This window comes from Schistocerca serialis, chromosome 2, assembly GCF_023864345.2.
Source record: "Schistocerca serialis cubense isolate TAMUIC-IGC-003099 chromosome 2, iqSchSeri2.2, whole genome shotgun sequence".
Classification (NCBI taxonomy): Eukaryota; Metazoa; Arthropoda; class Insecta; order Orthoptera; family Acrididae; genus Schistocerca; species Schistocerca serialis.
In genome coordinates, this window is record NC_064639.1 from 821,367,582 (window position 1) to 821,394,445 (window position 26,864).

At 41.5% G+C, this 26,864-nt stretch overlaps 1 protein-coding gene across 6 annotated transcripts in view; it reads right to left on the bottom strand.

The window, feature by feature from the left end:
* LOC126458070 (atypical protein kinase C) overlaps positions 1 to 26,864 on the bottom strand; it is a 762,657-nt gene that overhangs the window by 195,836 nt on the left and 539,957 nt on the right. For all 6 annotated transcript variants that reach the window (XM_050094877.1, XM_050094878.1, XM_050094879.1 and 3 more), the window contains 2 exons: positions 25,812 to 25,862; positions 504 to 589 (listed from right to left, as the gene is read on the bottom strand). In XM_050094877.1, coding sequence (XP_049950834.1) covers positions 504 to 589; positions 25,812 to 25,862 — 137 coding nt within the window. The remainder of the gene's footprint in view (positions 1 to 503; positions 590 to 25,811; positions 25,863 to 26,864) is intronic.

Consider the following 26,864-nt stretch of genomic DNA (forward strand, 5'->3'; position numbering starts at 1 on the left):
ATTTCCACAGAAATCATTTTGTAACAAGGTAAATAAACGAAGTATTGACTCTATGTCCGCACATGACGTGAAAAAATTTGGATTCTGGAAAGGAAGGCGACAAGATTATGATTTAACATGCTGCTGTCAACAACGTCTCTGGAGATGGAGTACAAGCTCAGGCTGGGCAAGGAGGGGAAGAAAATTGGCAATGTCCTTTTGAGAAATGACAGAAACCAAGGAAAATTAAGTCTGTATGACCAGATAAGGATTTCAGTCTCAGTCCTTGCAAATGGAAATTCAGTAATGTAATCATTGCAACACATCACTCATTTTGTATTCTGGGTGTGAAGCATAAGAACTTCTCACTATAATGCACAATGGTATGTAATACATGCACTTCAGATTTATAACTCATACAGCTCTCTTGTGCACCTGTACTGATAGCACATTACAAGAAAAAAGAGTGGCATAATCTTCAAAATATTCTATAATCACAAAAAAAAAAAAACTCTTTAACTTACTCGATTAAACCGCTTCGCCTGGAAGATGTGTCCATTGACCCGGTACAACTTCCTCCATCTCCGAGCACCTCGTCGATATATACTCCCTGGAAAAAGAGGTAAAAGATCCATTACCAGCTGCCAAACAAATATAATACAAAATACTTTATTGAATATCAATAATTTAAATGTCAATGCAAGAAATTTACACATCAGTGTGAGTACGTGCCACATTTAACAAAGTGAATAACAAAATTTTATGAGAAAAGTTATAGGCGTACTTCACCGAGGTAAACGAAAAGCAACATCAGCATTAGTATCAACAAAAATTTACTACAAAGTAACAGAGGAATTAAAACTACATTAATCAGGAAATATTACAGAATTTTCTGTAAACAGCACTCCACAGCTACAACATATTAAACGAATGGCATTGAAAAACCACCAACAGTTGCTGTATTGTGAATTTATCTGTTCACAAACAGTTTCAGTCTTGCAACTATCTTCGAATCATGTATACATTTACACAATATTAAAGGGAAGTTCCCAGGTGTCAAGCACATAATTATCATCCACTGTATCCATTGCAGCATCTGTCACTTATACACACTGCCACTGAATTTATTTTAGCAACTAAGAAAAAAATGTTTACGTGACACACGCTGTAAATGATGATAATTATGTACTTGGTACCAAGGAGCCTTCCTTTAACCTGATGTAATAATACTTGACCAAAACTGGATGTTGATTAATGAACTCTCCTTACAGGGGTTTTTGGAGGTTTTGTGATGCCATCTTATGGTAGACTGACTCTAATCAGTTGTCATTACTTATCCAATGGTGCCCCAACCTCATAAGTTGCAATGTTTTATCTGCTGTGACACAATGGTGTCAACAGAAAGACATATTAAGGGTAGAGAGCATTGATCTTCCAAGGGCACGATGACCATACATGCTCTAAAAAAACGAGCATGAGTACTCATTTTTATCTTATCCTCTATATACTCTTCACTTTTCCTTCATTTACATGTGGTGAACTTTTTTGCATTCCCCATTCTCACATCATTGAACATACTTTGTATTCAAAGTTGGCAGCAATAATTTCATTTGTTTTTGACAGAGAACAGAACCAGCTGGCATTGGTGCCAATTATTAAGTTTATGTACAGCCAACCTGATGCTCACTTACCACTGAATATTATTGCTTCATTCTTTTGATCCTATATGCCATGTTTATATTGATGGGAACTGATTTAGCATATTGCGTGACACTGTGGCATACTGAGTTGACAGTACATGTGCTGGTCTATGTTGGTCTACGTTAAATTACTTTGCATTTGTGACTTGTATGATTATCTTTATTAAATCCTTGACACCCCCTCCCTGACCACCACCACCACCACCACCACCACCACCACCACCACCACCACTTGTGGGCTGTGTATTATCAACTAGTGAACAACTACTCAGTGCAAAAACTGAAATGGCACGTTGGAAATTAATTTTTGAGAGTGACTATCCTGGAATAAAGCAAATTACAGATTATGACTGCAAGACTAAATGTGCCACCTGCAATGTAGTTTTATCAATTCAGAACAAAGGGAAGCATCATATTGAGCAGCATTTAAATACACCACTGCATAATCTAAAAGTAAAACAAAGTAACTAGGTTAGAAACAGTGTTTTGGGCAAAACAACTGTTTTCTGAGAAGCTGATATTGCACCACATAAACATCATATGGTCATATTCTAATGTTGCCCATAATCAACAGTTTCAAACTGTGGACTGTACAAATGCTCTTCTCAAAAAGTCATGTCATCAACGAATTTTTGTTGCAAGGACTAAATCAGAAGCTAACGTTATGAATGTTTTGAATAACTGGTTTGAAGAAATGTTAAGAGACGAGTTTAAATCAGAAAATTTCATTGGAGTAGCACGTGGTGCATTAAATAGGAATGACAAGAATATGCTTCCTGTTTTGATTAGACTCTGCAAATTTTCCAGCTTGACTGGTAACATAAATACTCATGTAAACATGAGGCTTCTGTGAGTAGGCATTCTTCCAAATGATACTGCCAATATTGTTGTGGAATGTGTTCAATCTGTTCTAATATGTTATATGCTGGAAGGAAGAATTTTTGCTTATGTCACAGATACCTCATCTTTCAGTTTTAGCGCTCTTACAAATACAGGTTAAGGTAACGAGTACACAATATACTGGAAAAGACATTTAAGAACAATATGCTGACAGTAGCATGTGTTATTCATAATCCACTGGAATCTGCAAGGTGAAGGCAATACCCGTTTACACCAACAACATCAGTTACAAGATATATGATCACTTTGACATTTGTAATGTCGTAATGTGTAAATAAGCTGAAAGAATTCTGTGACTACTGGAATTCAGTAACAGCAAGTGCTGCAACATGGGAAGACTCACTGGATCTCTCTCTCTCTCTCTCTCTTCCCCATGGTGGAATTTATCGAAGTCCACACATTACAAGAAAAATAATGCAAATGTTCATTTATATGACACAAGAAATGAAGGCCAGCTGAGAAGTCTACAGCACAGACTGTGAGCTGTGGAAAAATGTCCTCGATACTCAGGTGTACAAGTCGTAAAGCATCTTCCGAAGAGTCTACAGGACAGTAAGAGTGAAAGGACATTCCAGAAACGTCTAAAAGATTACTTAATGGAAAAAATAATTCTGTAGTAGAGAAGTATATGTAAAGAATGAGGACTACTGTTACTACTTTTATGAATTCACGGTAATCAACTGAAAAGATTGTAGTATGATGTGTGTAAATAACATGTATGCTGTTTTGTATTTTAATATGTAGGCTAAATATCTTAAAATATTAGGTTAAGTTGACCTGTTCCATATTACAGGTACACACACAGTACATAATGTACCAATCTAACTGGACCAAACAAAAAATCAACCTATCTATCTATCCTAAAATTGTCTGAATCATTAAAGAGATACATTTTACGTAATATGGACTTCCCAATAACTTGAAAAAAGTTCTTTGAGGGAGGCACTGAACTGTGGTTTCTGTTTATTCATGCACAACTTAAATTGTTCGGTAGTTTTCTTACACAAATAAAGAGGGACTACATTACTGTACCTGAAGACGCAACAGAATATAACAATTTAATTCCGACATTAGAAGGTAGGCAAATGAAAACATTTATTCTCCTTACAGTCACAGCATTGTAGAACACATTAGTAAAGAATGTTGTTGTCTGTAGAACTCAGTTTCAGGAAACTTTCAGGGCATTCTACGAAGAGTGTGTCCTATACCCAAAAATTGGTCTAAACATTTTATTAAAGGTATGCTGGAACTAAGGAAGTTGCTTTTAAATTCTGTTGTAACACACATACATGCTTTGAACTGTACAAAAACGTTACTGAGTGCCATGATGTTGAAAACACTATTTCTGATATGCACTGTTCCATGAAGCGAGTAACAAAAGAACACTTGGGAATCCCCAAGAACCAATAATTTGAGTCTTCAGAAAAGATGGGAAATTATCCTACAATGCTTGATGAAGACTGAGTGTAAGTTAAATGAAGAATTCAAGAGGTTTGTGGAGTTCACTTTTGCTATTCCAGGAACCAATGTAGACTGTGAAAATGTGTTCAGTGTTACCTCAAAATACTGGTCATCTGAAAAAAGTTGACTTTCGATGCAGACAATGAGAAGTGTGATGAAAACGAAAACTAGTTGTAACTATAATTTTCACAATTTTGTTATGACACAAGGAAAAAACATCCCTTCTTGAAAAAGTGGGAACCTCAGAAAAACACAATGAGGAGGGTCCAAGTTGCAGCACACCATCTTAAGTGTTCATATATTATGTATCAGAGAACAGCATTGTTGTTATTATTATTATTTTAGATATTTGGATAGTTGAGCTGATATGTACTCATTTTCAATTGAAAATATATATGCTTATCCTGTACAAGGGTAATTTTTAATACCTCTACCAACACATCCACATAACACCTTTTACAGTACGCAGTATAAGAAAGTTCCACTTTATCAAATCCTCATACTATGAAAATTTGGTTACACCACATTCTGGCCCACTACGAAATTCAGTGTGTTCTGCTCTGTTATGGCTGCTTTCCCATATGAAAAAAGGGAAGGACGATGACTTATCATAGAACCAAATCGAACACTGTCAAAGTAATTTGGCTATCTAAAAGTTGAGACTACTCTTTCAGGTACACCATGTTTGCTGGTTTAGCAGCATGAAGAGAATATCTATTCCATAAGAAAGTTATCTAGACCAGTTTATCTATACAATTTTATATACAGTAAATAAAAGAAAGAGAGTCATTTCATTACATGCCCTGTTTTCTGTATGGATCAATATTCAATTTCGTGAAATTCATCACTCTAGTACCATAATGCTCCCACTATTATTATTTTAAGATGGAGCTCCCTAGACTCTGGAAATCGGACTTAAGATATAAAGCCCAAATATTCATCGCTAAAATTTTGCTGGAAGTTACGAGGTCAGCAAAGCAAATGACGTCGTAATACTGCATATAAAGCTCCCTCATGTCTTTGGCGCCATTCCTCGTCTAATATTCGGCTCATTAAAGGAATAGAGCTCTTCGACGTGTAATAACAAGACGTTTACCATACTGTTATTTTCCCGCCAATTTTATGGCTGCGGCAAACAAATTAACAGTTTACAGCAGAACAAAAAGTATTTAATTTTGCCAAACTTAAAATGTTATTAGCGTCCTCCAACGTTACTGCAGCTTATTATTAACCAGGCTTTTCTAAAATCCTGAGAGAAAAACTCATTACCGCTGCTTTGTCTGAAAAGCTTGGATTCCGCCTGGACGATAATCAGAATATTACTATTCTTTAATGCGCAGAACATTGCATACAGAAGCCACTTTTCCGCCGGTGTTTTTTTTATTTACTTATTTTTTGCGCAAACAGTCCACAAATAGTATTTTACTGTATACAACTGGAGCAACAGATTCTGAGTTTTGCACGTTTTTTTGAGTTTAACTATAATTTATTTTTATTTTACTTTGTGTTTCAGCAGTCTAGGACAGACAACAAAGGATGAGGTCTAATTCTATTTTTTTCTGATGGGACATATAGCCTTTTCATTTGCCTACAGCGTTTTTTACTAGCCGTGTACATAAACAGTATTCCAAAGATATTTGCAGCGGATAGAAGACAACCACACCACCACCAGCATATAACTGTGGAATATCGGATGTCAGTCAATACCGAAGGCTAAATCTTAAACTAGAGATTTTTGACGGCAGCATGCATCATTGACTGAATAAGTAAAGACTATGCAACACTGATGTTCCGCGGGAAAAGAGTAAGAGCTCAGTGATAAACTGTTAATAACATGATTGTTTTTTTTCTCTCTCTTGATGATACTAATTTCTTTTTTTTTTAATGTTATAACTTCTGTGTTATTAGTTATGATTTAAAATTGAAGTAATCACTGAGTAAACCAAGTTTTTCTTATTCTTTAAAAGATTACTAATCTTCAAAATAAACAACGTGTTCAATCGAAGTCCCTCAAGTGTTCTGTCAGAGGAAAAGTTTGGGAACTCCTGGGCTATGCTTAAGTTCTTAGATATCCCGGAAAATGAAAAGAAATATCGACAGAACATAAGAATATAGGAAAACAGACAAATCTGCTTTAATAATACATATAAACAGTGGAAATAACGATTTAGAATTCAACAAATCGTCGATACTGAGCTTATTAAAGATTGTAATCAAGTTCTAATGAATCAAGATGGGTACAACAAGTACCCATGGCATATTCAAAAAACGAAGACTTCCTATCCTCCTGAACGAGGGATATGAAGCTGCGCTTACGACACGAAAGATATTCGGGAGTATACTTAAAGTTGAATCAATTCGAAGACATTAACCCAGATTCCACGAGACATATTTAAATTAATCCATGTGAATCTTTTAAAGGCTCGTAAAAAATTGCATAGTCGCTTTCTTCTACATCTACATACACACACCACAGTCCACGTACACTGGATAGCAGAGAGTACTTCGTACAATATTATCGACTATTTGTCCTATTCCTTTAGCGTACAGAGCGTGGTGAAAACGAACCTGAATCTCTCTTATCCCACTCCCATTATACTTGTCCAATTGTCGCAACGTAATGGGAGGATGGATCTCATCATTGTGGTAACGGAATGGAAGGATAGATCTCATCCAGTACAGATTCTTTAAATTTACCCAACAAGGTTTCGCTAAAAACGAGGTCGTCTTCTTAACAAGTATTTCAAATTAATTTTCTCAATTCTTTCTCCTGCACTTTCGCATGATCTGCACCGACCTATTACGATTCTAGCAGGCGTATTTTAATTGCTTCTATGACTACTGCCATGTCTACACAATACGATAGCAACGATGGAAAAATACTATAGACTTTGTCGCACTAGTGTCATGTGTGAATTTCCTTTACAGAGTGTAACTCAAATGGCCAGTGGGCTACATTCACAATGTACTGAACAACCCGATACACTTTATAAATTTGCTATACGATACAGTTTAGTTCAAATTGTAATGTCGCACATCGTATAGTTTTAATAACCTAAATAATATAGATTTTTACACTTATACACAGAGTAAGTGCTCAAACATGAATCTAACACAAAAATATTAATTTTATTATGTTTACGAAAAGCTATTTATTTCTCAAATGTTGGATATTTTTCAAAATTTGGTTATCCAATTGTAATTTTGTTCATTATAAACTTTCAAAATAACTTAAAAAATGATTGAGAAGAAACTCATTTGTAATTCCCCCCCCCCCCCCCCCCCCTTGTGTATAATCTTCGTTTTCTTACTCAATCAGAAGCTGGCAGGAAGAGAGACGTGAAAAAAGTTGGTTTTATTCATTATTAACGTTTCTGTAATTATTTGGAGTATATGGAATATATGTGTTGACAAACACATACTTAAGTATTCCACATGAGATGAACGCAGAATCTTTCTGCATCACTCGGGAACGTTACATACGTCAAGACTGCCTACAACATGAAGAAAATGAAATGCACTTCAAGAAACAATATATTTGAAAATAATTACTTTCAATTTTCATATTAGAAACGATATAAAAATTTCTAATCCAAAACATTGATATTTACAAAAATATCATTATCGGGCCTCGATTTATCAAAAGAAAGGACCGATATATCGATATACCGGCGGAAAAATTATCGAGGCACTGGTATACAAAACTATCGTCTCATATTGTAAATATACTGCCTGTTTTATAAGTGTTATTTAAGTATTGATTTATTATTCGATATTCTGTACACCAACACCGTAGCAGCCTGCTTATCCCCCTTAGTGCAAAGAGCTGAAAGGAAAACAATGCATGTTCACGTTTAGCGATAACCACTTTGCTAACAATGGTAACTGCATGTAAGTGGCACAGTAAGAGGTGTCCGATGGGTCCATCGTTCGGTTTCGTCACACAACGGATTTTCCCGGAACACTTCGACTTCCCTTTGTTTTTTTCTCCCCAATCGTTTGCAACCCAGCAAAATTGCATGGTGAAGTGAAGCGTTGTAGTTTCTGTAGCAGCGCCAAGCGCCAATTACTTCAGCCGTTTCCCCATCACGCGTCTCCATCCAGCAGAAAGACCAATCTCTTCATTTAGATTTTTGTTCATCATTTTCAGCAACTGTTTTTGAAGACTGACAATGTGAAGAAAAGGCACAATACTTGCGTTAAAATTGTTTTCTTACGCAACTGGTGTGTTATTTCTTCACGTCGGAAATCTTGTTATTCAATTCATAGCGCCATCCTCAATTGCAATCGGACTACTACTTTGTGCCACCTATATTTGCTTCACACAATCAAAGGGAAAGACTGGACGTGATGAAAGCACAAAAAGTACTAAGACTCCTTCACACAGTGAAAGCAAAATTATATTCTATTACAATTTCAAAAGAACAATTTCATATAGTCATCGAAAACTGCGAAAAAGATATAACAATGAAAAAATATAGGCGTTCGATATTGCCAATTCGATATTGATTAATCGCGGAAGGTAATATTGGCTTTATATATCGACACCATTTGGATTGGAGGAGGAGACCAGACAGCGAGGTCATCGGTCTCATCGGATTAGGGAGGGACGGGGAAGGAAGTCTGCTGTGCCCTTTCAAAGGAACCAACGCGGCATTTGCCTGGAGCGATTTAGGGAAATCACGGAAAACCTAAATCAGGATGGCCGGACGTGGGACTGAGCCGTCGTCCTCCCGACACCTTTTGAAATATATATCGATGTATCTATGTCTTATCAACGGCCCTAGCGGTGAGCATGCTGTCTATTTACACAGTAGTGTACAACAACTGAAAAAAATTAATTCATATTCAGTAATAAAAGGATTAATCTTTCACACTACGCATACCTAACACTGGTTTAAAGACAGCGCGTCTGACCAATAATCAAAACGTACTGGGTCTTGTGTTCGAACTAGCCACTGATTAAATTCTGAATAAAACTATCAGCCCAATCACTCACCGACATTGCCAAAGATGGCTGAGGAGCGGACATACGGTAGTTCCTGGGGAAACTGCACTGAACAACTGAAGAATCTGCCATGATCAACGGCATGAGGCTGCAGAACGCTATGGAAACCACTACATCAAAGACACATGATGTGTGTCTACAGAGTTTATGGCCTGTAACTGAGAAAGTGTCGTAATGATATCTGCATTGGCAAAGTATTCCCGATTAGTCCACCACTCTGATCTCCGGTAGGGACCTGACAAGGACGAGGTAATCATGAAAAAAAGATTAAATAACCGACCGTAGTCTGTGAAGGTTCGTGGACGTCCAACAATTTACCGCCTAGCGGTAATTTCACTGTACTATCTCTTTCCGCAAATGCTCACGACAGTAGCACGTGAACAATCGACCGTTTTCGAGATATTCCTTCACAAGCTCTGCTCAATAATAATTTGCCCTTTGGCAAAACAGCTTTCTGGGTAGATTTGTCCATTTCCAGCCCATACTTTGTGTTGGGTGTTCCCCCATCCATGTCTGCACCGCTTACATACTTTTGTCATCGCGTCACGTGCCCGCAACGCGACTAGGCGGCATCTAATGTCGCGGTGGGCAGTGATCATAATGTTTTGGCTCATCGGTGTATGTACATAAATTTGTACGAAATCTTGAGAGCTCAAGTCTTACTCGCACTTGTCCTTTTGTCCATTTTTTCCCCTTAAGACAAAGGGCTACCAAATCACTGGGTTTATGCGGATTCCACCCGTTTTTAATGCACTATTTCAGCCCGCGGCTGCAAATTTTACAACAGTAAACAAAACGAAACTTCCAAGACAGGTTATTGTTCAATGATGTCAGGTGTGTTCTGGCGGACTTAAATTTTAACTGGGCACAAATTGGAGGAGATAAAAGCAGGTTGGCAACACATCAAGCGATCGTCGACTGTCGTGGTTCAAAATGGTTCGAATGGCTCTGAGGACTATGGGACTTAACTTCTGGGGTCATCAGTCCCCTAGAACTTAGAACTACTTAAACCTAACTAACCTAAGGACATCACACACGTCCATGCCCGAGGCAGGATTCGAACCTGCGACCGCAGCGGTCGCGCGGTTCCAGTCTCTAGCGCCTAGAACCGCTCGGCCATTCCGGCCGGCGACTGTCGTGGCACTGCGACTTTATCTTCAGCTTCGCTCATCTAGTGCAGCGTACCGCGAATCGACTCAGCTCTGGTCGTGGCGTAGTCATCGATATTAGCTGTTATGAGTGTAATTAACTTTCGAATGTGCAAATTGTGGGACGATTAGACGAATGGATTTCCATTTGTACGAGAAGGAAGAACTGTATATGAGACAGAACGCTCAATGCGCAGGTAAGTGGATATAAATCGCCTAATAACGTTTCTAAGCTCAAACCTGAAATCAGATCATCATTTTTAGAGAGAACTGTACCTGACAGATTGTGTGATTTCATGAACGATAGTTCTCAAGATGAATATTCAGAACTTTTGAAAACTTTGCAACACATTTTTGCAATCGCTCCCATAGTTACAGCTACGGAAAGAATATTTCTCTTATGAAATAAGTTATAAATTGGACTGATGACCGAAACAAGAGTTTCTGTAGAATGTCTAAAGCATTTGTTGATAGTCAGCTATAACTACACTAAAGGAAAAACATCGCAACACCACAAAATACGAGGGTTGTCCAGGAAGTAAGTTCCGATCGGCCGCTAAATGGAAACCACAGTGAAAATCAGAAACATTTTATGTGCGCGAATTAGCTAGACTTTCCAGATACTTCTCTACATAGTCGCCGCTCCGACTTAGACATTTGTCGGAGCGTTATACCAAATTCCCAACACCATCGTCATAGAATGCAGCAGCCTGTGCTTTCCGATAATTCTCTACGCTGGTCTATAGCGCGTACCCTGCGCCCAGGTGTTGTCTTCGTATCCAGCTTTTCATGTGAACAGAGATGATACTCAGGACGAGCCAGTTAGAGCTGTGCTGTGGGTGATCGAATACTTCCCATCGAAAAGACTGCAGGAGCGTCTTCACTGCCCCGGCAGAGTGCGGCCGAGAACTGCCATGAAGAAGGAAGTGCGTGGCAGTTGTGTCAGGTGGGCTGCATTCATTAAGGCAAAGCCTGTCAGCGGGCCCTCCTACTTGGCGGGAGACATCGTTCTAGGCACCTTTACTCTCTCGCAGCCCACACACAACTGAAAAGAGGATCTTGATGCGATCGACGGTCACTGTGGTGTCCATTTCGCGACCGAGAGTAAAGAAATTTTGGCAATATATTTGTTTAGGTAACATACTTAAGTGACTGACATTGCAAGTTCACAGGTTAATGTTAAGTGTGAGATAAGCTATTGCAAAAGTGAAATGTTGGTACACTACAAATCGGTGTAGCTGCCAGAATGTTGAATGCAAACATGCCTGTATTGTGTTGTATATATGCCGGATGTCAGTTTGTGGGATTAAGTTCCATGCTTTTGCACTTGGTGTGTCAGTAACAGGGACGGTTAATGCTGGTTGTGGATGACGCCAGAGTAGTCGTCCAACGATGTCCCTAATGTGCTCGATTGAAGACATGTCTTGCGGTCAAGCAGCGGAAGGCAGCATGTTCGGTTACAACAGCGGTATGTGGGCGAGTGTATCCTGTTTGGAAACCCCCCAGGCAGTTCAGCAGGTCGAATCACCAGAATGATGTCAAAATTTGCACTCATGGTGCATGGGATGGCCACTAAAGTGCTCATGTTATCATACGAAACCGCACCCCAGACCATAATAGCAAGTGTAGGTCCAGTGTTTCTAGCACGCATACAGGTTTGTTTGCAGGCCCTCAATTGGCCACCTTCTAACCGAAACATGGTCCTCATTGCACCGAAGCTGAACCAGTTTTAATCAGAAAACACAACAGACCTCCACCCTGTCCAATACGAGTTGCAACGTGGGCTGTCATTAATCAGAACAGACCAGAACACCTGCAAAGGGAAACAAGTCTAAATATAACGCGGGTCAGTGAAGTGAAACACAAAGAAAATAAGAATTTCTGGTCGGACAAATACAGTGTAATATGAATAGCAGCAAAAAACGGTATAACGAGAGTAGAATTCGTTATGAAATGGAAACCAGACCAGAGAGACCGTTACTGCGAACAATTCATCAGACCTGATAGCAAACCAACGCCAACAACAATACTTCAGGTACAAAGGCTGATGTTACAAGCAAAAGACTACAAGACAGAGATAGTATATGAAATTTCAGCTAGCAACTGCGAATACAGTGCTCAGAAGCGACAAGAGGAGAAGGTATATTCGCAAAAGGCTTCCGACACGAGAAAATTCCAGCTGGATTACATCATGGTCAGACAGAGATTCCGAAAGGCGTATTGACGAACAGATACAGACTAGGATACAATTAAAGTAATGAAGAGGAGATTGTGGTTTAAGAGACTCGTTTGCAACTATCAACATGCAAAGAAGTGAGATGCTGAAGTACTAAGGAATACGGATATGAGTTCTGTAGGACTACAAACACTGCGATAATAAATATCACAGTATGGAGTTCTTTTGAAGCGTAATGGACATCACTAAATACGGCAATCACAGAAATTGGGCAGACAAACATAGGAACAAGGAAGGTAAGTGCGTAGACACACTGAGCAGCAGAAGAAATACATCAATCGGTCGACGAAAGAAGTACGAAAATGTTCAGGAAATACGGGAATACAGAAATATAAGTCACACAGAAATGTAATAAATAAGAAGAGCACCACACTGATTCGGTATATATACACTCCTGGAAATGGAAAAAAGAACACATTGACACCGGTGTATCAGACCCACCATACTTGCTCCGGACACTGCGAGAGGGCTGTACAAGCAATGATCACACGCACGGCACAGCGGACACACCAGGAACCGCGGTGTTGGCCGTCGAATGGTGCTAGCTGCGCAGCATTTGTGCACCGCCGCCGTCAGTGTCAGCCAGTTTGCCGTGGCATACGGAGCTCCATCGCAGTCTTTAACACTGGTAGCATGCCGCGACAGCGTGGACGTGAACCGTATGTGCAGTTGACGGACTTTGAGCGAGGGCGTATAGTGGGCATGCGGGAGGCCGGGTGGACGTACCGCCGAATTGCTCAACACGTGGGGCGTGAGGTCTCCACAGTACATCGATGTTGTCGCCAGTGGTCGGCGGAAGGTGCACGTGCCCGTCGACCTGGGACCGGACCGCAGCGACGCACGGATGCACGCCAAGACCGTAGGATCCTACGCAGTGCCGTAGGGGACCGCACCGCCACTTCCCAGCAAATTAGGGACACTGTTGCTCCTGGGGTATCGGCGAGGACCATTCGCAACCGTCTCCATGAAGCTGGGCTACGGTCCCGCACACCGTTAGGCCGTCTTCCGCTCACGCCCCAACATCGTGCAGCCCGCCTCCAGTGGTGTCGCGACAGGCGTGAATGGAGGGACGAATGGAGACGTGTCGTCTTCAGCGATGAGAGTCGCTTCTGCCTTGGTGCCAATGATGGTCGTATGCGTGTTTGGCGCCGTGCAGGTGAGCGCCACAATCAGGACTGCATACGACCGAGGCACACAGGGCCAACACCCAGCATCATGGTGTGGGGAGCGATCTCCTACACTGGCCGTACACCACTGGTGATCGTCGAGGGGACACTGAATAGTGCACGGTACATCCAAACCGTCATCGAACCCATCGTTCTACCATTCCTAGACCGGCAAGGGAACTTGCTGTTCCAACAGGACAATGCACGTCCGCATGTATCCCGTGCCACCCAACGTGCTCTAGAAGGTGTAAGTCAACTACCCTGGCCAGCAAGATCTCCGGATCTGTCCCCCATTGAGCATGTTTGGAACTGGATGAAGCGTCGTCTCACGCGGTCTGCACGTCCAGCACGAACGCTGGTCCAACTGAGGCGCCAGGTAGAAATGGCATGGCAAGCCGTTCCACAGGACTACATCCAGCATCTCTACGATCGTCTCCATGGGAGAATAGCAGCCTGCATTGCTGCGAAAGGTGGATATACACTGTACTAGTGCCGACATTGTGCATGCTCTGTTGCCTGTGTCTATGTGCCTGTGGTTCTGTCAGTGTGATCATGTGATGTATCTGACCCCAGGAATGTGTCAATAAAGTTTCCCCTTCCTGGGACAATGAATTCACGGTGTTCTTATTTCAATTTCCAGGAGTGTAAATGTCAAAACAATCTTCGGTGAAATTAAAAGCTGGTGCGTCGACATTAAGAGTGCGATGTGAAATGCACTGTTACGCGCATAGGTGGAAGAAGTACACTAAATTCTTCTACAAGGGAAGGTCTGATGACGCGATTAAGGAAGAAGGCAGCTGTAGAGGGTACAAGGTCTAAGGCAAGTCAGAGATCGGAATACATCCAACAAATAAATGAGAACGCATGGCGGAAGTAAGCGTGTCGTGAAACTTTTATGCAATGTCGACTCTACCGAAAGCTTTTGGAATGGAGATTTTAGTGTGTTGCACAGTAAGTGCTTATTCAAGTACTCAGCCTGCCATACCTGCTACGCTACTTTGACTCTCTTCACTGCTTTATCCTTTTAAATTGTAATTTCTACACCTGGCAAAATACATGCTTCTGCTAAAGAACTTGCTACCGTGTGCCCAAAACACAGCATCATCATCATCATCATCATCAGCTATACAAATGAAAAGGACTTGATAACTGACAAACAGTCGAGGTGATCGGCGCAATTTCATCATTTATAAAGAAGCCTTTGTTCCTTTCCTGCTTCCATTCATTCTCTGACTCTCACTGCCCCCCCCCCCTCTCTCTCTCTCTCTCTCTCTCTCTCTCTCTCTCTCTCTCTCTCTCTCTCTCTCTCTCTCTCTCTCTCTCTCTCCTTTTAATATGTCCGCTAAATAACAAAGTCTATTTCCTTTTCATCTCGCCATATTACGTTATTTACGGCTCGCGAGAAGTAAGTACGGCCGAATATCAGTGTAAATAAAATATAACAATTGAGTGGTTTCGATTCACCGAAACTCCTAATTTTATTGCTCGTGCAGTTACGTAGTATCCATTACTCATACATGCATGATGATTATGTCACTCAAAGCACATTTAAATATTACAATGCAATAATTTCTTCGTTAGGCAGCATCGTACATCAACAGAATATGCAGCTGCCATCAGAGTTTTGTAGTAACGAAAAGATCCTTTTAAAAAATCAGTGATTTGTGTTCGTTAAAAGGTGAGCTAATGCAGTCACGTAGATATGTTTAGCTGTAAGTGCTGACTAATGCGGCACACACAAAAGCGATAATGATATTAGAGTTCATATTATGATATGAGCAATAATGCAGATGTTCCTAGTCACAGCACACGAGTGACAATGCGTAGTAGTGTATGGCATACCAAGTCTCCCGCGTGCCTATATTTACACGTGCCTCTTTACGACTGACGAAGGATGTTGAAAACGAAAATGAAAATCGACAATGAAACAGGGAGAATCCTCAATGGTACTAGGACGAAAAGAACTTATTATTTGACTGTTCTGTAGCTGAGGTGTAGAATGCCCGAATCTATTTCCATCTACGAGATTATACTGGCAATACCTGATCTATCGCGGCTAGATGAACAGAAGTCTAGAATATTCTGGAACAAGCACCAGGCTGAATTTAGAATCTCCATAAACAAAGCAACCGACTTGTTTTTGACGATGCTCTTAACACTTGCTTACTCAGAAACTTTCACTCAGTAACTAGAGTGTACTCTGTGGCGATACTTCCTAGCAGATACAACCTGGGTACTAGCAGGTACCGAATCTCAATCGTTCCCAAGGTCCACGCACAACATGCCTTAGAACAAGTAATTAATGTAAGGACCGTTATTTCAGATCACGCGAAGCACGAATAACGTACGTTAGACCTTGAGAAAGCTGACAGTATGTAACTAATTCCCTTGGAAACGGAGGTTCTCGACATCATACTTGCCACATAATAAACATTTCGCCGGGGAAACTAGTAGTAGCTTTATTAAATAATTATTGGATTCACAGTCTGAAAGAGTGTAACGAAAGAAAAAAAAACAAATAGTGACATATGTCTCCTACTGAGAACGTCTTACAAAACTCCACAATCACAGTTTATTCCAAAGCTATTGGGTTTGGCAAAAATATGAAAACACCGCGAGAAAGGCATGCTTCAACATAAATGCATATGCTAACTATGCCTGCTGGCTGCGCTGTTGTATTTGACCAAGAACGGCATCCACGCAATGTCCTCAGTACGTTGCAAGTGCCAGCCGTGGTCAGAAAAATGTTCTATGTAGTTGTTAGTGAATCATGTCGGAGCTAAGCGATGGGCACACTGTTGGTGCTCGTATGGTTGGAGGTTCTGTAACCCAGGAAGCCAATGTGTTTGGTGTTTCAAGAAGCACTGTTTGGAAGATTTGTACGGCGCACAGGGAAAGCAGAGAAACATTCGCTATGGCTCAACTCGGACGACAACGTGTGTTGGGTGATCGTGACAAAGTCTCTGAAGAGGACTGTGACGTAAAAAACAGGACAACAGTTGCAAAAGTCAGTGAGAACTGAATGTCGCACCAGCGAACCCTGCCAACACCAAAACATTACAAAGGGAGCTCCATAAGCAGTAAACTGCAGAGCGAGCTAGATTTCCAAAAGAATTTATCAGTGACGCAAATGCCTGCAACAGGAAAACGTGGTGCCGAAGCCGTAAGACAGGAACTATGGAGCAATGGAAGAAAGTCATGTGGTCGGATGAGTCTTGTTTCACACTCTTCCTAATTGCTGGCAGAGTTTAGGTCTCAAGAGAGAAACATGGCGAGGGTTCCGATAGGGTTTTCGGCAAGGTTCAATGATGATTGTGTGTTATAAGACGACATAGTCCTTGTTCACACAGCTCGCATTGTCCGAGACTGGTTTCGTGAGTACGAGGATGAATTGTCGCAGCTCTCCTAACCACTACAGTCACCAGATATCAGTGTTACTGAGCCCTTGGACAGAATAGTGCGTGATCGTTATCGTCATTATGTGAATCTGCCACTGTTTTCCAGGAAGAATAGTGTTATATTGCCTTGAAAATCATGGATGGCCTGTATTTAACCATTCCTAGACGACTGGAAGTTGTTTTAAATGCCAGCAGTTTTCCTACACCGTTTTAGGCATGGTAATGTGTTGTGTTTTTGGTGTTTCAATATTTTTGTCCAACCTTTGCACTAAATGGAATATCGTCAGCAGAAATAACGTCTTAGCAGTCTGCACATCATACAGATTTCAGTGCCTAAATGTTCAGTCGCAATTGTAGTGTTCAAGTTACCTTTCCAGTAATACACTGTAGCATCAGCACTAGATACAGTTAGGAAAGGATTTCGAACATGACAAGGTGCAAATAAATGTGGTAATACAATCACAAAAGACTGTTTGTTTTCACAAATACTTCCGTTTGCAGATTTGACTCCATTAGTTTTCTGTAAGATCTAAATGTCTCTGACTTTTTCATTTGTATCATACAGTAATCGTGAGATTCAGGTACTATAACGCGAGTGAAAATAAATTTCCTGTTCTTTAAAGAAAGGGCTACAACACCAAAGGGCGGACGGCCCACGAACAGACGAAAGAATATAGCTACAAAATGGGTCACTAGCGGAAGATGCCAATTACAGTATGAAGAGAGGACGACGATAGCGGTGTGTAAAATACTAGGAGGTAAAAACTGTAGAGGGAGACCAAGAAACAAATCCAAAAGTATCTTCCCTCAACACCACCATCCGTAAACTTACTAGATCGCAGCCAAACGTGCTCCATACATCGGCCCTGGCACTATGCTTCTCTTAAGCAGCACTAGTTTGGCGAAACTACACATACGAAAAACAGATGGAAACTTCGTTGACTGTGACTGGACACATTGTGACTGGCGGCCTATGACGAGAGCTCGTCGCCAAGATCTGTCAAATTACTGGTATAGCGTCGCTTGACATCCGAAGAGGAACTGTCGCAAAAATGGAGAAAAAGAAGCAGGATATCGATCCCAGACACCACCTGTTTGATATGTACCACAAAAACCTTGTTTGAAGTCAAGGAGCAGCTTCATGCGCACATCATCAGCAGTTCCATCAGCACCTGGAACTCGCCGAAAAGAGCTATGGCGAAATTCATTAACCGAAAGAGTTGGAGAGAACACTGCAGAGGAATCTGTTCCGAGCTTTCATCTGCTGTACGTGACGTGGAACGCACTAAACCGACAGAAGACAGGAGTGTCACGATGCAGGATGAGTCCCGTCAGTGTGGTGACCTGCAAGGCCACAGCAACGCTTGCTCTGCAGAAGCCTGCCAGATCCTTACACCACAGAAGATCTATATATAGCAAATGATAAGACCATAGAGACAGCGGAATCTGGAGCTCAAGCTCCGTCTAATAGAGAGTCAACAGGGCCTGGCAGAATTTCGTTATTGTTTTTATTATTTTGTGTTGTCTAAGACCTGGACACGAAAAATAAATAAATAATAAGGCCTGAAGAGAGCTAAGAGGTTCAAATGAATGTTGGTTGCCGTAGATTTGCAAAGAAGGAAAGGCTTATCCAGGCCACGCTAGCGTGGAGACCTGCATCAGACCAGTCTACGAACTGACGACCGCAACTACGGCACCGGCTCCCTCGCTGGTGCCCGAACTGGTGCGCGAGGTGAGTGTATAACAGCGCACAGGTAAGTTTTGTGGCCGGTACCAGACGCGCATCTTCACACACACAAACGAGTCTCGGTTGTGCAGTACACGAGTTCAGCTCACGCACTGCCGGCGGCGCGAGGGGGCTCTAGTGAATGCGGCGCTCATTACCCTGGAGCGACCGGGGCGTGCGTGGAGAGGTGGCGACGCAGGGGAGAAGGGGGGGGGGGGGGAGAGATAGCTCCGCATGACGGCAAAGGGTGTAACGCCAACTCTCAGACCGTCCACAGTGCGAGCGCCACGCCACATTCCCGACTTGAACAAATTCTGTTTTTGTTTCGTAGCACGTACCGCGCAATACCAGCAGACAAATGGCTCTTTTATCTGTGGAATAATGTTACACTTGCACCGCTTTTCAAAACTATAATTCGTCGATAATTACTTTAGAACTAACGGCTGCGAAGGAAGTGGTACGAAGACGATCACGCGAGAGGACCGGCCCGCATTCAGCCATTCTCGTGAGTTCTGTGACCACAACAACAACCTACTGTTGCTAAACACCCTTACAACCCTTCTCGATTGCACTATTGTTCAGTTTCATGCAGCTTGCTGTCCTGTAGGATCTTTTGTTTGTCTTAAAGTTGGGGAAGTTATTACTATATTTGCTGTTACTATAGTCTGTTGTGCCATACTGGATATTGCCAGAAGATTGTTCGTCAGATGTTATGAGTGGAAATGTTCGACGTTGCTCTCTCTTCATCAGGGGATTGCCGTACGAGATCAGTTCAGAACATGGAGTTCACGTTACATACTTCCGTCTCCCCGTTAAAAAAGTTATCAAACTGATAGCAGCTGCTTTGGATATAAACAAAAACTTGTGAAAATTTTAACAGGAAGGCTATCATCAGCAGCTGAGACCAAGCGAAGCTATCTCAGGAACTTAGTTTTACGCCAAAGAAATCTCTCTCTCTCTCTCTCTCTCTCTCTCTCTCTCTCTCTCTCTCTGTGTGTGTGTGTGTGTGTGTGTGTGTGTGTGTGTGTGTGTGTAGTCTAACTGCCGCAACACTCAGAATTTCATGTAACGCTATTCTCGCAGTACAAGTAGGCTTATTTAAGATGACTTTTCCACCTCGATTCACACACACAAGTTTTATTTTCTAATGTTAAAAATGAGCAGGCTGACCAGAAAAGGTAGGTGTAGGTTCATTATAAACATTTTTGTTTTTGTCAGTCTTCCGACTGCTTTGATCCGGTTTGTCGCCAATTACTACCTTGCAGCAAACTGTTTGTAAACTCTTATCTCGGAGAAACGCTTCCACCTTACGTCATCAATTAGTTGTTAGCTAAGGCGCTGCAGTCATGGACTGTGCGGCTGATCGCGGCGGAGGTTCGAGTCCTCCCTCGGGCATGGGTGTGTGTGTGTTTGTCCTTAGGATAATTTAGGTTAAGTAGTGTGTAAGCTTAGGGACTGATGACCTTAGCAGTTAAGTCCCATAAGATTTCACACACATTTGAATAGTTCGTAGGTATTTCCAATCTCTGTCTTCTCCAACAAGTTTTACCCTCTACAGCTGCCTCTAGTCTTAACGCATGTCCTATCATCTTGTTCCCTCCTCATGTCAGTGTTCTGCATACGTTCCTTTCCTCGCCGATTCTGTGGAGAACATTTTAATTGCGTGTCAGTCCACCTGATCTTCAACATCCTTCTGTGGCAACACATTGCAAATACTTCGATTCTCTTCTTTTTCTCTTTCACCACAGTTCATGATGAACAGCCGTACAATACGGTGCTCCAAACGTATATCCTCAGATATTCTCAGATATTTCTTCTCCTAACGAAGGCCGATGTTTGGTGTTGGTATATTTCTCTTGGCCAGGAACGCCCTCTTTCCCTGTACTGATTTACTTTCTATGTCCTCTTTGTTTCGCAACAGAATTACTCTACTCCGTAGTCTCGATTCTGATGACAAGTTCCTCACTATCTCGTTTCTGCTACTTCTCATTACTTTAGCTTTTCTTCTGTTTGCTCTCAATTCATATTCTGTACTCATTATACTGTTCATACTATTCAATAGATCCTGTAGTTCATCATCTTCAGTCAGGATAGCAATGTGGTCAGACAATCTTATCACTGATATCGTTTCACCCTAAATTATAATTCCACTATAGAATCTTTCTTTTATTTCCGGCATTGCTTCTTCGATGAACAGATTGAACAGTAGGGGTGCAAGACTTCATTCTTGTCTTACACCTTTGTAACCCAAGCACATCGTTCTTGGTCTTCCAATCTTACTGTTCCCTCTCGATTCTCATACATACTGCATACCACTCGTTTTCCCTATATCTTACGACAGTTTGGAACATCTTGCTCCATTTTACATTTAGCACTTTTCCTACGTCGATCGATTCTACCAATTTGTTTCTCGTAATGAATCCCAACAGACGAAGGGAGCATGGTATTGGAGCATAATTTGCCTCATGTGACTCAAGCATCGCGTGTTCGATATCTCTGAGAGAGTTCTAATTTGAAGCAGACGAAAATCTGATTTATTCTCAAGATTTTGTGCGTATAATGTGTTCGTCTAAACTGAATAACGACAATGTTTCCGCATGTCAATAATTCGATGAAATCACTAAAAAAAAAAGAACATTCGTATACTTTCCGTACATTGCACAGTAGTGTAAACATCATGACAAATGGAAGTTTGGACCGCTGCTGGGAGTGAAACCCGGGTTAGAGTCCCAGTAAAGCACAGATTTTCATTTGTTCCGAAATATTCTACAGCTTATGCGGAACGATAATTCCAATTTGTGACTCGTTTCTTAATGTGCATAGATCATCATTTTGTTACAGTAAATAAAGCTAAAATGAAAAAACAGTGCAGTTCGTACAGAAACACTGATGTCAGTTCCGGAAATGTGCACAGGATGTGAATGAGTTAGAATAAATGTAAGAAGTCTTGTTTCGTGCGGAATGTAGTAACTCTGCTTCACACCTGCACGAGCTCCTGCCAAAGTGTCACTCCTAAAGACTGAACCGAGTGGGTCGCGTTGAGTTTCGTTCAAATGGATAAACTGGGATGCCGTAGCGCAATAAAATTGTTTGTTTCGGATAATATGTCATCACTAGAAACTGATGAAAAATAGGCGCAGCTTTGTAAGGAGTATGCTCCTATATGTTTAATAGTAAAGAAATCAGTGGCTGATCTCGCCTCTCTTGAAGATAATCCATGGAGAGGATGTTTCAAAACTGCAAACAAAGATGAAAACACCGAGAAAGTGAACGATATAGTACTGGGCGTACGTCAAAGGTGTACCGGGTGGTTAACAGAAAGAGGCGCATCGGAACACACGAAAGATCGTTTTCAGCTCACCGACAGGATGCAAAAGAAAATATTATTCGCCAGACCAATACAGTTTCCTGCACAGGATTCATCGGTAAAAAAAAGTTAAAAATCCAATGAAGTAACGACGGCCATAGATGAGTATTTTGCAGAATTTACGGAACGGCATTTCACAGACGAGATAAGCCCACTGGAAAATTTGCCCAAAATGCATTACTCTAACAATAGGCCTACATTATGTCGAATAAAAGTAAAAAATGAAAGTTGTGTTGTCGGAACGAGAAATTTTCGCCGTAGAAGTATACATATATCACACCTACTGACGCGCTTGAGGAAAATTATGTTAAGTCTGAGTATTTACTTTTAAGCTACTTTTGACGAGTGCATTGGCTGCTGTACGATGCACTGATTAAAAGAAGAACATGAGACCCTACGACATTACGTTATCATTCCACTATGACGTCGAATCACCTCATTATCAAATGAACTTAATCATTTATCCTTCAATTCTGTGGAAAGTAAACTCCAAGCCCCGCACAATTACCCGGAAACTATAGAACACGGGATAAAAACACCGCCTTTCACCAAGCCAAACAACTGTCAGCTTTCCTACCTCACCACGTTCCTACATACGTGTCTTTATTTCGTTCTGCACATCCCATTCTGTTTACAGAAGATCTTTCTGTAATTGCCAAAAGCTCACGGTAGAAACTCAATCTAAAGAGGCCCTGTTCACTCTCTATTAGACGGAGCTTGAGCTCCAGATTCCGCTGTCTCTATGGTCTTATCACTTGCAACTTGTTAAGACCGGAGAGATCTGATTCCTAAATGTTTATCGTTCTTGTACGTTTTTCGTGTATCTAAATTCCCAACGGTACACTCCCACGTCTAACTGCTGAAAAATAGTACCTTTGGGAAAATGAAAACGTTTTTATTTATATCCCTTACGCCGAATCTGATCGAACTGAAACTTCCTACCTGTAAATAACTTACTTTTGGAACACTTAAAAGTCCCAAATGCTTTTTGGTACACAAGAGACAAAAAAATTGCTTGGAGAAAGCCGTGTCTGAAAGAGTCATCCACCAACGCAACAGAGCATCGCATTCACAGGAGAGAGGACCTGCCTACGCAGCAGCTAGGTCGATATTCTCCACTGTCGATCGTGGCAACCAGTCGCGAACACTGAATAACAGACGACAGTGCGAAACGTTCTTCCAAGTCAGTCAGCGTCCAAAGTCACGTTTGCCGCAAAAGGGCGGTGCAGTGGCAGGCGCTGGATCCTGTAACTTCGACGCTCTGTAGCGTCGTTGGATGCGTCGTTGGATGACGTTTCTGGGCACTGGTTCCTGCCCTCGAGTTGTTCATCAAGACACGCTCTACAACCCCTCGAAGTCTGTCGCATTATTTCTGGGGAAACCTGTATACAGGATTCTTGTTGCAGACTTGAAGAATTCAGAGAGGAATGAGTACATAATATTTTGAGTAGGTAACCATGTCTGGGAACGTAGCTTTTCCGTTCTATAACGGTTTCAATTCAGATGTGTAACGCGTCCACATCTGCTGAGCGAAAGATAAAAGTCTCGGAGTTCCTTGTCCTGGTATGCAAAAGGGTTGACAGCATAATGTGTACTACATCAGACGGTCACTTGCTTTCACTTAACGTCTGCCTTGCACCAGAACTGTTCTGTACGTATAGTACGCTGCGTTCTTTTTCGTTTTGGAATAATGTAAACACGTAATGTTTGTGTGCTAATATAAACAAATGTACTTAAGTGATAATTGGACGTTTCGTTATATTTCCTTTCGAATTGTTACCTAATAATTGAAGTGCGTCACCCCTGATTCAATTTCTCAAGCAGAAGTGGATGAGCTAAACATTTGAACTGAAACTGTCGTAGAACGGAAACGGTACGTTTCCGGACATCGGTTCCTATTTAAAATATTATGTACTCACTGCCCTCTACAAGTCCTAGAAGTTTGTAACGGGAATTTCCAAACACCTCGAAAGACTTGTTATGAGACCGACAAATAATAGTGGCGGACTGTTATCCCAGAGGGGAAAAAATCCTATTAAGGAGCATCAGTTATGATGGTTGGATATGGGCTATGAGGGGTGTGACTCAGGATCCCAAACTAAAAAAATACGAACGTCTGTTCCCTTACGTATTAAGGAAGGAAAAAAGCGAAGTCACGGTTTCAAGACCAGGCCGGGACAAAGTAAGCCCAGCGAACAAAACTTTAGTCACCCCCTTAAACGAGCACACTGGCCGCTCTGTAGATGCCGCAGAACCGGTACGTGCCAGGCCATCATGGTATCCCCTACCATTGAGGAAATTTAGGCCGGTCAGTGAAGTGGCGTGTCAAAGTCCGATGTATGGAATCAGCGCAGTAATATGCGTCGAGAGTGAGGAGCTGTTGCCTTTCGACGTGCCCATGTCCACACAGTGAACTACACTGGACTGTCAAACTTGCATACATGAAGTGGTGTATCACTGACATCTACAACATGACGTAAGAATAGGGATCTTAGAAAAAAAATCCCAGCCAACAGAGACCGGAGATGACCACCACACATTGTCAGTCGCTATCTTATTCAAAGCTGGTGCGGATTGCTCCCGTCCGTAATGCAGGTCCATCTCAACCACTGTGAAGAAAACTGTACGCGATGCACATACGGAGACGGGTGACTCGCAAAGGGCCATTGCTCACAGGGGCACATAAAACTGCACGCCTTCAATAGGTCAAACACTACGAGAACACTCATTTTACTAATGTTTGAAGATCCTCTTATGTTCTTCTGCGTTTGCGATTTACAATTGGGTTGTTTTGAAAATCAAGCATAAGGCTGATTTTCGAAACAACCCAACTACATAACCAGGAAAGTAGCTGACTGTAAATGTACAGTGTTGTCCAAAAAGTCACGTTTTTGCCACTTTCCAAAAGATGTTCACAGTGCTGGAAACACACGTTTATTATCTACGAAACGCTCAGGCACTATCTCGTCTTGACAGGCGTGCTCCATCACCGGACGTTAATCCCATAAAAAATCTCTATTTGGGACAGCGAGTGAATATAGCAATCAATAGCCCCTCGACTTGGTAGCTCCAGGGATATAATCATTGACGAGTAGCTTCAGGTAGATGTGGCATACCTGAAGAAACTTGTGAAATTTCTCCGCCGAATTGATGCCATCATGAAGACTAGAGGCGGTGACAAACGTATCAGCATGATGTCACCTGGAGGTGATTAATTTTTATCCATTGCAGATAAGGCATTATTTTACACTGGACAATGACAGGGCATAAAATCGACATTCGTTTTTCATAGGAACAGTACCGGTATTGGCTTTAAACCATTCATGTACACCACGGGAAACGGATGGCCTCTCCTACCGAATGCGAGTGCAAGATCTTCCCAACAGTACCAATTCGCTTGATGTTTTTATCTGATGATGGAGCGGTTTGGGGGGAAGAAAGGCAAGGCAAAAAAATATCGTAAGAAAAGAAGTTCTAGACTCAAAACAGATTTTGTTAGCAATCGTAGGCAAAAACTACAATTTCGGAAAGTAATAACGCTGAAAAAGGGTGGCATATTATTATAAGGATACCTGTTAAACCAGTGTGTAGCAGAGTAGCATCTCTTCGTATTTAATGTTACGGCGTTATATAAAGCAAATGAGCTAGGAAGCAGAAATCTCTGAAACATCATTAAAGGCATTACACTCCTCAGCTTTATATTCAATTCATGTAGTACTTACTGTCTTCTCCTTGGCAAGGCATCCCGGGGGCAGATGGCGCATTGGGAAAAACTGAAACAATAAGAAAGAATGCTGTCAGGAACTAAGCTATTAGCGGCGCCATCGAACTGCAAGACATAGCGCTTCATGGACAAAAGCCAAAAGAAAGTAATTAAATAAAAAAATATCATCAAAAGCTATGTACACAGCGATGTAAAGAAGCTCTCTGAATATTTTTGTTGCAATTTTGGGTTCAAAACCCTATACAGGCGCTGCCACATGCAATGCCGCGTAGGTCTACGAGCCACGTACGGCGAAAAGCCTGGCTACGCGGGTAGTTGCACTCGCTTGCTCAGAGCTATAAATACGTGCTCTATATAATTCAACGCAATAAAACAAGCAAAACCGTTATCGACGCAAACAATCTGATGTGTCAATATTTGCTCCAAACCTTCACAACATTCGACGTTTCCCAGCGACCTGATGTGCAGTGAGGAACTTCCTTTCCATTTAACTAATTAACGGAAAGCACCACTCAATTCTTCTCATTTATTAGCCAGTAAATGTTCGTATCAGGTACCGAAAGGAATATTCACTCGCTTGTCATTTCGTTACCGGCGCGTTGTACGATAATGCATCTTACACTTCCTTTCTATATGTTTTATTTTCGATGTACACCTTATCGACATGGTTGTAACTTAAACTTAGCAAAGACATCAACCGGGAAAGGAATTGTTTGTGATCTTATCAGACCAACCATGTTAACACTAGATTTAAGTAAACAGAAAAACAATGGAAAACCTACGCGTAATGATAGCTGAAAGTTGAGAAACAGTTGTTTTTCTGACCTCGTACGGAACATTTACTATTACCTTTCTTTGTGCATCAAGCAATACAGTAAATAGCAATTCAGTGTGTAAGAAGTTTTGCGAAGGTATAAATTAACTAAAGTGTACAGTTCGATTCGGGAAATCGAACTGAGGGCCGCATTGCTGGATGGCAACAATGGTAAACGATTTGATTAACCTAGCCAACAACAACTGCAACATCCATTTCGCGTCTGAAAGGTGAAAT